This window comes from Oncorhynchus keta, chromosome 5, assembly GCF_023373465.1.
Source record: "Oncorhynchus keta strain PuntledgeMale-10-30-2019 chromosome 5, Oket_V2, whole genome shotgun sequence".
Taxonomy (NCBI): Eukaryota; Metazoa; Chordata; class Actinopteri; order Salmoniformes; family Salmonidae; genus Oncorhynchus; species Oncorhynchus keta.
In genome coordinates this window covers 29,515,657-29,529,528 of record NC_068425.1, presented here as the reverse complement: position 1 = coordinate 29,529,528, position 13,872 = coordinate 29,515,657, and the positions used below count along the sequence as shown (strand labels likewise).

General features: G+C 46.9%; 1 protein-coding gene across 2 annotated transcripts in view; it reads left to right on the top strand.

The window, feature by feature from the left end:
- The window catches only part of iqck (IQ motif containing K), a 29,200-nt gene that overhangs the window by 8,203 nt on the left and 7,125 nt on the right, over nucleotides 1-13,872 (top strand). For both annotated transcript variants that reach the window (XM_052519444.1, XM_052519445.1), the window contains exon 8: nucleotides 12,867-12,981. In XM_052519444.1, the coding sequence (XP_052375404.1) occupies nucleotides 12,867-12,981 (115 nt within the window). The remainder of the gene's footprint in view (nucleotides 1-12,866; nucleotides 12,982-13,872) is intronic.

The following is a 13,872-nucleotide window of genomic DNA, read 5'->3' as shown; positions in this document are numbered from 1 at the left end:
CGACTATCTCTCTCTTCTTCTCTCATTCAATCCCCCTTACACCATACTCTCCTGTTCCTCCCCCTTCCTCCGACTATCTCTCTCTTCCTCTCTCATTCAATCCACCTTACACCATACTCTCCTGTTCCTCCCCCTTCCTCCGACTATCTCTCTCTTCCTCTCTCATTCAATCCACCTTACACCATACTCTCCTGTTCCTCCCCCTTCCTCCGACTATCTCTCTCTTCCTCTCTCATTCAATCCACCTTACACCATACTCTCCTGTTCCTCCCCCTTCCTCCGACTATCTCTCTCTTCCTCTCTCATTCAATCCACCTTACACCATACTCTCCTGTTCCTCCCCATCCTTCCTCCGTCTATATCTCTTTCTCTGTCTCACCCCTCTCTCTTACTATCTCTCTCTTTCTCTCTCATTCAAGCCACCTTACACCATACTCTCCTGTTCCTCCCCCTTCCTCCGACTATCTCTCTCTTCCTCTCATTCAATCCACCTTACACCATACTCTCCTGTTCCTCCCCCCTTCCTCCGACTATCTCTCTTCCTCTCTCATTCAATCCACCTTACACCATACTCTCCTGTTCCTCCCCCCTTCCTCTGACTATCTCTCTCTTCCTCTCTCATTCAATCCACCTTACACCATACTCTCCTGTTCCTCCCCCCTTCCTCTTACTATCTCTCTCTTCCTCTCTCATTCAATCCACCTTACACCATACTCTCCTGTTCCTCCCCCCTTCCTCCGACTATCTCTCTCTTCTTCTTGCATTCATCCACCTTCCACCATACTCTCCTGTTCCTCCCCCTTCCTCCGACTATCTCTCTCTTCCTCTCTCATTCAATCCACCTTACACCATACTCTCCTGTTCCTCCCCCTTCCTCCGACTATCTCTCTCTTCCTCTCTCATTCAATCCACCTTACACCATACTCTCCTGTTCCTCCCCCTTCCTCCGACTATCTCTCTCTTCCTCTCTCATTCAATCCACCTTACACCATACTCTCCTGTTCCTCCCCATCCTTCCTCCGTCTATATCTCTTTCTCTGCCTCACCCCTCTCTCTTACTATCTCTCTCTTTCTCTCTCACTCACTTGGCTGAGTTATGTAACCTGCTTGACGCAGCGTTGACTGCAGAGGAGGGGTGTGCGGGTGCGTGTGTACGTGCATTTGTGTGTACCCCTCCCTCCCTCACCTCTTTCATTGACAATATGTGTAGTTGTTACCAAGGATGAATGGTCGGCATCAGAAACACACGTTGATGCCACATAGCAGCCAGTATATCACATAGCAGCCAGTATATCACACAGCAGCCAGTATATCACACAGCAGCCAGTATATCACACAGCAGCCAGTATATCACACAGCAGCCAGTATATCACACAGCAGCCAGTATATCACACAGCAGCCAGTATATCACACAGCAGCCAGTATATCACACAGCAGCCAGTATATCACACAGCAGCCAGTATATCACACAGCAGCCAGTATATCACACAGCAGCCAGTATATCACACAGCAGCCAGTATATCACACAGCAGCCAGTATATCACACAGCAGCCAGTATATCACACAGCAGCCAGTATATCACACAGCAGCCAGTATATCACACAGCAGCCAGTATATCACACAGCAGCCAGTATATCACACAGCAGCCAGTATATCACACAGCAGCCAGTATATCACACAGCAGCCAGTATATCACACAGCAGCCAGTATGTCACACAGCAGCCAGTATATCACACAGCAGCCAGTATATCACACAGCAGCCAGTATATCACACAGCAGCCAGTATGTCACACAGCAGCCAGTATGTCACACAGCAGCCAGTATGTCACACAGCAGCCAGTATATCACATCACACAGCAGCCAGTATATCACACAGCAGCCAGTATATCACACAGCAGCCAGTATGTCACACAGCAGCCAGTATATCACACAGCAGCCAGTATGTCACACAGCAGCCAGTATGTCACACAGCAGCCAGTATATCACACAGCAGCCAGTATATCACATAGCAGCCAGTATATCACACAGCAGCCAGTATATCACACAGCAGCCAGTATATCACACAGCAGCCAGTATATCACACAGCAGCCAGTATATCACACAGCAGCCAGTATATCACACAGCAGCCAGTATATCACACAGCAGCCAGTATGTCACACAGCAGCCAGTATATCACACAGCAGCCAGTATATCACACAGCAGCCAGTATATCACACAGCAGCCAGTATATCACACAGCAGCCAGTATATCACACAGCAGCCAGTATGTCACACAGCAGCCAGTATATCACACAGCAGCCAGTATATCACACAGCAGCCAGTATGTCACACAGCAGCCAGTATATCACACAGCAGCCAGTATATCACACAGCAGCCAGTATGTCACACAGCAGCCAGTATGTCACACAGCAGCCAGTATATCACACAGCAGCCAGTATATCACACAGCAGCCAGTATATCACACAGCAGCCAGTATATCACACAGCAGCCAGTATATCACACAGCAGCCAGTATATCAGCAGCCAGTATATCACACAGCAGCCAGTATATCACACAGCAGCCAGTATATCACACAGCAGCCAGTATATCACACAGCAGCCAGTATATCACACAGCAGCCAGTATATCACACAGCAGCCAGTATATCACACAGCAGCCAGTATATCACACAGCAGCCAGTATATCACACAGCAGCCAGTATATCACACAGCAGCCAGTATATCACACAGCAGCCAGTATATCACACAGCAGCCAGTATATCACACAGCAGCCAGTATATCACACAGCAGCCAGTATATCACACAGCAGCCAGTATATCACACAGCAGCCAGTATGTCACACAGCAGCCAGTATGTCACACAGCAGCCAGTATATCACACAGCAGCCAGTATATCACACAGCAGCCAGTATATCACACAGCAGCCAGTATGTCACACAGCAGCCAGTATGTCACACAGCAGCCAGTATGTCACACAGCAGCCAGTATATCACACAGCAGCCAGTATATCACACAGCAGCCAGTATATCACACAGCAGCCAGTATATCACACAGCAGCCAGTATATCACACAGCAGCCAGTATATCACACAGCAGCCAGTATGTCACACAGCAGCCAGTATGTCACACAGCAGCCAGTATATCACACAGCAGCCAGTATATCACACAGCAGCCAGTATATCACACAGCAGCCAGTATATCACACAGCAGCCAGTATATCACACAGCAGCCAGTATATCACACAGCAGCCAGTATATCACACAGCAGCCAGTATATCACACAGCAGCCAGTATATCACACAGCAGCCAGTATATCACACAGCAGCCAGTATATCACACAGCAGCCAGTATATCACACAGCAGCCAGTATATCACACAGCAGCCAGTATGTCACACAGCAGCCAGTATATCACACAGCAGCCAGTATATCACACAGCAGCCAGTATGTCACACAGCAGCCAGTATGTCACACAGCAGCCAGTATGTCACACAGCAGCCAGTATATCACACAGCAGCCAGTATATCACACAGCAGCCAGTATATCACACAGCAGCCAGTATATCACACAGCAGCCAGTATATCACACAGCAGCCAGTATATCACACAGCAGCCAGTATGTCACACAGCAGCCAGTATGTCACACAGCAGCCAGTATATCACACAGCAGCCAGTATATCACACAGCAGCCAGTATATCACACAGCAGCCAGTATATCACACAGCAGCCAGTATATCACACAGCAGCCAGTATATCACACAGCAGCCAGTATGTCACACAGCAGCCAGTATATCACACAGCAGCCAGTATGTCACACAGCAGCCAGTATGTCACACAGCAGCCAGTATATCACACAGCAGCCAGTATATCACACAGCAGCCAGTATATCACACAGCAGCCAGTATATCACACAGCAGCCAGTATATCACACAGCAGCCAGTATATCACACAGCAGCCAGTATATCACACAGCAGCCAGTATATCACACAGCAGCCAGTATATCACACAGCAGCCAGTATGTCACACAGCAGCCAGTATATCACACAGCAGCCAGTATGTCACACAGCAGCCAGTATGTCACACAGCAGCCAGTATATCACACAGCAGCCAGTATATCACACAGCAGCCAGTATATCACACAGCAGCCAGTATATCACACAGCAGCCAGTATATCACACAGCAGCCAGTATATCACACAGCAGCCAGTATGTCACACAGCAGCCAGTATATCACACAGCAGCCAGTATATCACACAGCAGCCAGTATGTCACACAGCAGCCAGTATATCACACAGCAGCCAGTATGTCACACAGCAGCCAGTATGTCACACAGCAGCCAGTATATCACACAGCAGCCAGTATATCACACAGCAGCCAGTATGTCACACAGCAGCCAGTATATCACACAGCAGCCAGTATATCACACAGCAGCCAGTATATCACACAGCAGCCAGTATATCACACAGCAGCCAGTATATCACACAGCAGCCAGTATATCACACAGCAGCCAGTATATCACACAGCAGCCAGTATATCACACAGCAGCCAGTATATCACACAGCAGCCAGTATATCACACAGCAGCCAGTATATCACACAGCAGCCAGTATGTCACACAGCAGCCAGTATATCACACAGCAGCCAGTATATCACACAGCAGCCAGTATGTCACACAGCAGCCAGTATATCACACAGCAGCCAGTAAATCACACAGCAGCCAGTATGTCACACAGCAGCCAGTATATCACACAGCAGCCAGTATGTCACACAGCAGCCAGTATGTCACACAGCAGCCAGTATATCACACAGCAGCCAGTAAATCACACAGCAGCCAGTATGTCACACAGCAGCCAGTATATCACACATCAGCCAGTATGTCACACAGCAGCCAGTATATCACACAGCAGCCAGTATATCACACAGCAGCCAGTATGTCACACAGCAGCCAGTATATCACACAGCAGCCAGTATGTCACACAGCAGCCAGTATGTCACACAGCAGCCAGTATATCACACAGCAGCCAGTATATCACACAGCAGCCAGTATGTCACACAGCAGCCAGTATGTCACACAGCAGCCAGTATATCACACAGCAGCCAGTATATCACACAGCAGCCAGTATATCACACAGCACCCAGTCAGACAATGTTCTTGTCTCTCTGAGCAGCACAGGGAGATGCTAGGCTGAACACTAGAAAGAGAGATGCTCTGACACAACATGTTATGTAATATACTTAGCTAACACACCGTAGCCATAGCCCAGCTAGCCATAATCCTCCACCCTTTAACTCCTGCTAGGCACAGTGCAGTACAGTACTGGAGGTACACTTCAAAGTGTAAACTCCTCTTTTCACAGTCCCCAAATCCAGAACAAATTCAAGACAGTGTACAGTATTATATAGAGCCATTATTGCATGGAAATCCCTTCCATCTCATATTGCTCAGATAAACAGCAAACCTGGTTTCAAAAACAGATAAAGCAACACCTCACGGCACAACGCCTCTCCCCTATTTGACCTAGATAGTTTGTGTGAATGTTATTGACATGTAGGCTACGTGTGCCTTTAAAACATGTTTGATGTAGTTCTGTCCTTGAGCTGTATTATGTAATGATTCCTGTTTAGTGTGGACCTCAGGAAGAATAGTTGCTGCTTTCCAAACAGCTAATGGGGATGTTCATTAGGCACCAAACAGAACAAAAAGGGACTGAAATAGGGAAGGACTACCTGCACTCACCCAATAAGAAAAGCTTCCCTTTCAAAATGTTTTGCTATGGTTTGCCCTAATGAATATCACCCTGCTCTAACCATCCGGAAGCCTTAGCCAGCAGATGCACTTACATAAGCCCACCACAATGCTCAGTGGAGGCTGCTGAGGGGAGGACGGCTCATAGTAATGTCTGGAATGGATGCATTGGAATGGTATCAACCATATGGAAGCCATGTCCTCCCTTCAGCAGCCTCCACTGACAGAGATACACTACATAAACCCACCACAGAGATATATTACATAAACCCACCACAGAGATATACTACATAAACCCACCACAGACCACTCAAGGCATTGCAAAATTAAACAGTATTGTGGTCAAAGGAGACCAGTAATAAATAGCTTTCCAATTAAACAGGCAATGAGGCTCAGTAGTGTGGCCATGCAGAGAAAGAGAGGGCATTTATGGTCATAGATAGATGCCTCTAGGGTTCTGCTCTGTAGAGCCTACCCCACTCTCAGAGATTTACAGGCACGGACTCAGTACCTAGCCCAGTCCAGCCAAGGACATCTCATAGCCCAGCACAGCAGAGCTTAGTCCTAGCCTACCCCATTCCAGTCCATAGTCAGTCTAGCTTGTAGCCTAGCCTACCCCAGTCCATAGTCAGATATATGTCACATCAAGGCCCGCACAGCACATCCGGCCCGCGAGAAGGTTTTTTACGGCCCCTGGGATGATCTTGATTTACATAAACCGGCCCACAGAGATAACCACAGCCCGCAGATCTTTTACACGCACCAATAAATTTCCCACAATGCAACGGTGACGCACCGAGCAGTAGGCTGCTTCATTTCAATATTTATTGGCACAGCAGTTGTCAGCATCACAGAAAATTAACTTTCAGATACCCATCAAAAATGGCAAAACGGAAGGTGGACATGAGAACCGGGGTTTCAAACAAGGTGGGAGATATTTGTTCACGGAGGTAGCTGGAAAACCTGTGTGTCTTCTGTGTGGAGAAAGATATACTGAAAGATATAATCTGAGACGACATTAGAAAGAAACACCGGACAAAAACAAGAATATGGACATGGAACAAAGGCTACAAAAGGCAGAGGAATTAAACGAGGCCTCAAATCTCGACAGGCTCTGTTCAAAAAGCCAAATCACAAACCCAGGCTGCTGTCAAGGCCAGTTTTATTTTGGCAGAAGAGATACTACATAAATCAGCCCGGCCACGGAGGGATATCAAAAACTGCATGATTAAAGTTTGTGACATAGTTTGCCCAGAAAAAGACTCTTTTTATGTGAGTCTGAGCAGAAACACCACCAGAGAGACCAGTTGTATCAACTAAAAGAGCAGCTTGTGAGAAAAGGGAAAAATTTCATTGCATACCAGCAGACATTTCTGACATTGCCCAGTTGTCAATTTTCAAGTGGACTCCACCGTGACAGAGGATATCCTACATAAACCCGGGGCATGAGATATCAAGATGTAAATGAGAACCCTTGGGAAAAACGTGGGTTTGACATAAACCAGAGCATATGTGGACACAGGAGCGGACTGGTGGCGAAGATACGGGAAAAGATGCAAGAGGAATACAGGTGAGCTGACAGCTTATCATTGTATCATACACCAGGAAGATAAAGCCTTGAAAATGGAGCATATGAGCATCATAAACCCACTTTATCAGAGATAGGTTTGAATAAACCGCCAGTTCAAGGCATTTCTACGGAGTTAAACCCAGCATGGTGATTTGCCTTATCACAAACCGATGGCTAAGCCAGGGAAAGGTGCTTCAAAGATGTTTCGAGCCAGGAGATTTGTCTGTTATGGACAGCAAAGGGAAAGACACAACACAACAGAGAAATGTTTCTGTACATGAAATGGCTTTTCTGTGTGACATTAGAGTCATCTGAATGCAATGAAACCGGGATCGTGTCACCATATGTAGAGTACAGTTAGGCATAAAACCAAACTGACTCTGTGGGAGAGAGATGCGGAAAGAACATAAAGCCACCAGCTGCCAGACCATGAAAGAGAATCTCTACCATAAACCCAGCGCACAGTTGGCTGATAAAATAGGTAAACCCATTTGCTGATTTGAAGCACAAAAAAGCAGGTTGGAATAACCCATTTGCACGTGGAAATCACCACCAAACCTCCAAATGGAGTTGATTGACCTCCAATGCAATGATGCACAGGGCAAAATATGCGGCAGTGGGTAAACCCAGTTACAGAGTTTCCTCCCCGACATAATGCCCCAGCTGCGCATCCAGGCTGCTCAAAGATGTTTGGCAGCACATACCTGTGTGAACAACTGTTTTCTTTGATGAACTTGAACAAAACATCACACAGAGACTTACTGCTGAACACTCCACTCAAGAGGATTTCCTCAGCTCAGAGCCTACCACGAACATTGATGAACTTGTGGAAAAGATGGGACACCACCAAGTATCACCCTCAACCTCAAACAAGTGAACATTAGCAATCACATATTTAGAGTTTTTACTCACAAGTTTAAAAGTTAAAGTTTAATATTTGTTTTCACTGCATGTTACTTCTCCTTAAACAAAGTGTTGTTTTTGATTAATAAATTTTTGCACTTTATTTTATTGTATTTCCCAATTATATTTTAAAAATATTTCAGTTGAGTGGATGATAGAAAATTGCTATTATTGTTTTTTTCTTTGAAGTAAATTTAGCCCACCTAAAATAGAAAATATAGGCTACTGAGCCTTGAATAAGGTTTCTTTCATTTAATGTTCATGTTATGGGGATTTTTATATAAAGGAAATTTGTCTTTTGTGTCTGTTGAAAATTAAAGATTACTGACAGAGCCATAAGAAAATATTGCTTTATTTATAGATCATATTGGAATATATTTGTTAGGTTTTCAGTAGGTTCAAGGCAATAGGTTCACTAGACTATATGCGTCATTTAAAAATTTTTCAATGAACATTCGAACAGTCCGGCCCTCGGCTTGTAGCTAAATTTTTTATTTGGCCCAGTCCATTTGACTTTGACACCCCTGGTCTAGCCTATAGCCTAGCCTAGTAGTTGAGCTTTTTCTAGCCTATAGCCTAGCCTACCCCAGTCCATAGTCAGTCTAGCCTATAGCCTAGCCTACCCCAGTCAAGTCCATAGTCGGTCTAGCCTATAGCCTAGCCTACCCCAGTCCAGTCCATAGTCGGTCTAGCCTATAGCCTAGCCTAGTTGCTTAGCTTTGTCTAGCCTACCCCAACCCAGTCCATAGTCAGTCTAGCCTATAGCCTAGCCTAGTAGTTTAGCTTTGTCTAGCCTATAGCCTAGCCTACCCCAGCCCAGTCCATAGTCATCTACTTCTCTCTGTACTTGGATTGTGAGTAGCTAGGTACTGCTGTGCCGTATACTTACTTTGCCAGGGCTCTACAGTGCGACCATTTTACTGGCATATGCGCCTAAATATTTTGCTGTGCGACCTGGAATTTTTATTGAAGAGCACCAGTGTGCCTAGAAAAACATCACCCAGATAATTGTTGTTATGATCTGTACGGCAGCACCTGAGTGCCATGGAGAACACACTGAGCGCAGAATCATGACAAAGAAAACATCTTGTTACCTCAAATATTTTGTTGTGTGCTCCTAACATTTTTTACTTGGCGCACACATGCTCCTTGTAAAAAGGGGCAGCTTTAGAGCCCTGTGTTTGACTGTGGGGTGTAGGCTTGGGTGACCCCCAGTATTATCCCTGCATGCCCTGGCATGGCCTGGTAGTGGTGCCACCACTATCAGTGATAAATTCACAGAACTGTGGGGACATAGAAATAAAATCTGTAGAACAGACATCCCCATTCAAGTCAAGACTCCATACCTGTTCTAGCAAATAAATGTCTATGTGAGGCAAAGCTGTTGGAGAGAGATTTTGCCAGTGGTGGGCCGTCAGGGCCAGCAAGGCTTTCTCTGCTGGCCTAAACATCATCAGAATATATATATTTTTTAAATATATTTTCCCACAAATATGTATTAAATTATTATTATTATATTTGTGGGTCAACAGGGAGTACAGGAGGGGACTAAGCACGCAACCCTGAGGGGCCCCAGTGTTGAGGATCAGCCTGGCAGATGTGATGTTACCTACCCTTAACACGGGGCAGCCCGTCAGGAAGTCCAAGATCCAGTTGCAGAGGGAGGTGTTTAGTCCTAGGGTCCTTAGCTTAGTGATGAACTTTGTGGGCATTATGACCAGCCTTTCAAAGCACTTCATGACTACTGATGTGTGTGCTACGGGGCAGTAGTCATTTAGGCAGGTTACCTTGGCATTCTTGGGCACAGGTGGTCTGCTTGAAACATGTTGGTAGTACAGACTGGGTCAGGGAGAGGTTGAACATGTCAGTGAAGACACTTGCCAGTTGGTCTGGGCATGCTGTGAGTACACGCCCTGGTAATCCGTCTGCCCTGTGGCCTTGCGAATGTTGACCTGTTTAAAGGTCGGCTACGGAAAGCATGATCACACAGTCGTCCAGAACAGCTGGTGTTCTCATGCATGCTTCAGTGTTCAGGATGAAGTAAAGTCTCTGATCTCAGACTCTAATCCCCTTTCCTCTCCGCTTTTATTCTTCTCCTCTCTTCTCCTCCCTTTTCTCCCACAGACTTGGTCAAGAGCTCTGCCTCAGCTAGACCACCTGACAGAGAGAATGACACTTGGAAGTGTGTGTGTGTGTGTGTGTGTGTGTGTGTGTGTGTGTGTGTGTGTGTGTGTGTGTGTGTGTGTGTGTGTGTGTGTGTGTGTGTGTGTGTGTGTGTGTGTGTGTGTGTGTGTGTGTGTGTGTGTGTGTGTGTGTGTGTGTGTGCATCTGCGTATCTTTGTGTCAGGTATTTCTGTGGGTGTTTGTGGTTTTGCATGTGTTTTATGCTGTGTGTGTGTGTGTGTGAACAGGTTTTCTTGGGAAGACTTTGACTTGGAGCGAGGATGCCAGTGGGGATTAAGTTGGATGGGGTCTCACTGTGCGTTTGGTGCTTATGCTGTGTGTGTGTGTGCGCGCTGTCTCGCTCATTTATATAATCACGTTTGAAATGCCCATCCTTCACACATACCCAGGGGAGGGACAACTCACTCACGTGTTCAACTAAAATACACACAGACACACACATTCATCCTGACATGCACACCAAAGTACACAATACACACATACTCAAAAGATTATTAGGAAAGGCGCACTAATGGTTTGACACACAAAAACACTCATCCGTATGTAATGAAACAGACACGTGTACAGACAGACATGATGCAGTGCTAAACTGAATCCATGATGCACTTCAGCCATAACAAACCTCATCCTGGTTAACTAGCTATCTGCACTGATTTACACAGACACTCCCATCACCCATCCCCTTTCTTCCTCAAGTGCCATACCGACACACACACATGAACACGCACGCATGCACACAAACAAGACAGACTGCCCCCCTCCTGACCCTCACCCCTCATTTCCATCTCTATGGTATCTCCCGTCAGCAGAGGGGGTTGTGCTGCGTTCTGACACCCACTGAATAAACCATGGATCCCCTACCCCCCTCCACCCCAATGCCATGGTACGGCCTTATGTAACAGGCCCACTTTCACAGCCACACACTCACATTTAGACTGCAGCTAGCTACGGCTAACCACTAACGAAGGCTATACTGGGGAGAGAGATGGAGGAGGGGAGAGACCGGGTAGAGACCGGGGAGAGGGGAGGCTGAGGAACAGGAGAGAGATGGAGGAGGGGAGAGACCGGGGGGAGGGGAGGCTGAGGAACAGGAGAGAGATGGAGGAGGGGAGAGACCGGGGGAGGGGAGGCTGAGGAACAGGAGAGAGATGGAGGAGGGGAGAGACCGGGGGAGGGGAGGCTGAGGAACAGGAGAGAGATGGAGGAGGGGAGAGACCGGAGGGAGGGGAGGCTGAGGAACAGGAGAGAGATGAAGGAATGGGAGCAAGGGGTGGGAGGGTGAGGAACAGGAGAGAGATGAAGGAATGGGAGCAAGGGGTGGGAGGGTGAGAGGAGGCAAAGGAATAGAGAGAGGGGAGGGTAGAGAGAGTGAAAGGAGGGATGATGGGAGGAGGGGAGAGATATGTAAAAGGGACACACTGGGGAGAGGGAGATGGGAGCAAGGGGGAAGGGTGAAATGCGGGAGGGAGAGGCAAGAAGTGAGGTGGAGAAGAGAGAGGAAAGATGGGAGAGAGAGGAGGAGAGGAAGGAGAATGGTATAAAAGAAAAGGACAGATGGGAACAAGGAGAGGAAGTAAGAGAGTGGCAAACAGGAGTGTGTCTGGGATAGAAATAAGATATGAAGAAAAAGAGACAGACAGACAGACAGCCAGCCAGCCAGCCAGACAGACAGACAGACAGCCAGCCAGCCAGACAGCCAGCCAGCCAGCCAGACAGACAGACAGACAGACAGACAGACAGACAGCCAGCCAGCCAGCCAGCCAGACAGACAGACAGACAGACAGACAGACAGACAGACAGACAGACAGACAGACAGACAGACAGACAGACAGACAGACAGACAGACAGACAGACAGACAGACAGACAGACAGACAGACAGACAGACAGACAGGATGAGATAGTAGAGCGAGAGATATTTAACTTTCCACTCTGGAACAACATCAGTAGGAGGGGTGAGAGGAGAATGGAGAGCAGGAGAAAACGGGTGAAGAGGGACTCTGAGACATAAAGATCTAGTCAGAGTGTAGGAAAGAGGGGGGCTGAGAGAGGAGGATTCAGGGACATGTTCTATTCAGCTACCCTGCAGCAGCTATTTGGAACCTCCATTGAAAGCGTTGAGGCCACACAGAAACACAGTGAAAGACCTCGGAAAGACTCCAGGAACAAACATGCTCTCTCAGTATTCTGGATTTAGTCCCACCATCCACATTATCATCTGCATTATTATCCACATGATCATCAACACACAATAGCTGAAAGACCTGGCACTGCCTCCAGTTTACTGCCAAACACGTTGTTTTATCAGTGTGTTTCTCCTCCAGCTGCTCCAGATTAAAACACAGTAGGATTCTACCAGAGAGGATCTGGACCATCTAGAGGATACTGCCTGTTTTAGTTTGATTGACAATGTGGATTCAATCAAGGTCATACACAAGAATAGTCATTACAACTGTTTCCGACCGTGTGTGTGTAGGTTCGGGCCCGTGCAGATGTGCAGGAGCTGCGCCAGTGGCAGAGGGAGCTTAGAGAGGATAACCGTGACATCACCAGAACAGTCCAAGAATTCTGGGCTCACCAGGAGAGCCGGGGTGAGTGAACACACACACACACACACACACACACACACACACACACACACACACACACACACACACACACACACACACACACACACACACACACACACACACACACACACACACACACACACACACAGGTAACTGACAAAATAATGGAAACAATTGAGTAAATCAGGTAGGGATGGGCACGCTTATTGAGATATTCAAATGTCCGAAAGTCTGCATTTTTTGTTTACTTTAACAATGAAAAGGCTTTGTCTAAATTTAATTATTTATGAGACAATGCTACACACAAGGATATGCCATGACATTTGACATTTTTAATTCAATAAAACTATCTTTTGAATGTAGTTTTTATGACATAAAGTACATACCATAGTAGCCTACACGGGTTTCACGTGTGTGTTATTGTCGGCCAATCAAAGTGGCACCGTCTACACTCAGTGGCTCCATGTGTAGTAAGCAACGTGGGAGATCTCTAATCAATGCAAAATGGAATTAAAATGACAGAATGAAGTTAGTTAAATGAGAAGGAGTAGGCTACAACTACCAGAAACCATCAGGTAAGTTGTTGTTTAATCTGAATGGAGTTGCTGCTGAGGAGAAAGCGAGAGAGAGGGAAGGAGAGGGAGAGAATGAGAGCAGGAGAAGGAGGGGGAAGAAATATGGGAAGTGAAGGAGACAGAAGAGAAAATGTCTGCAGGGTTCAGGATGTCTTTGTGACACAGAGGGAGGGGAGGGGGACTGCACACATCTTCAGAAAGAGATGGAGGCAGGAAAGAAGGAGAGAGAGAGAGAGTGAGTGAGGGAGATGAAAATGTCAGCGCGGGTATGTGTGTGTGTGTTGGGGGGCACGGGGTAACATCAAATGACACTGTCTTCTGTAAGGATTATCCTACT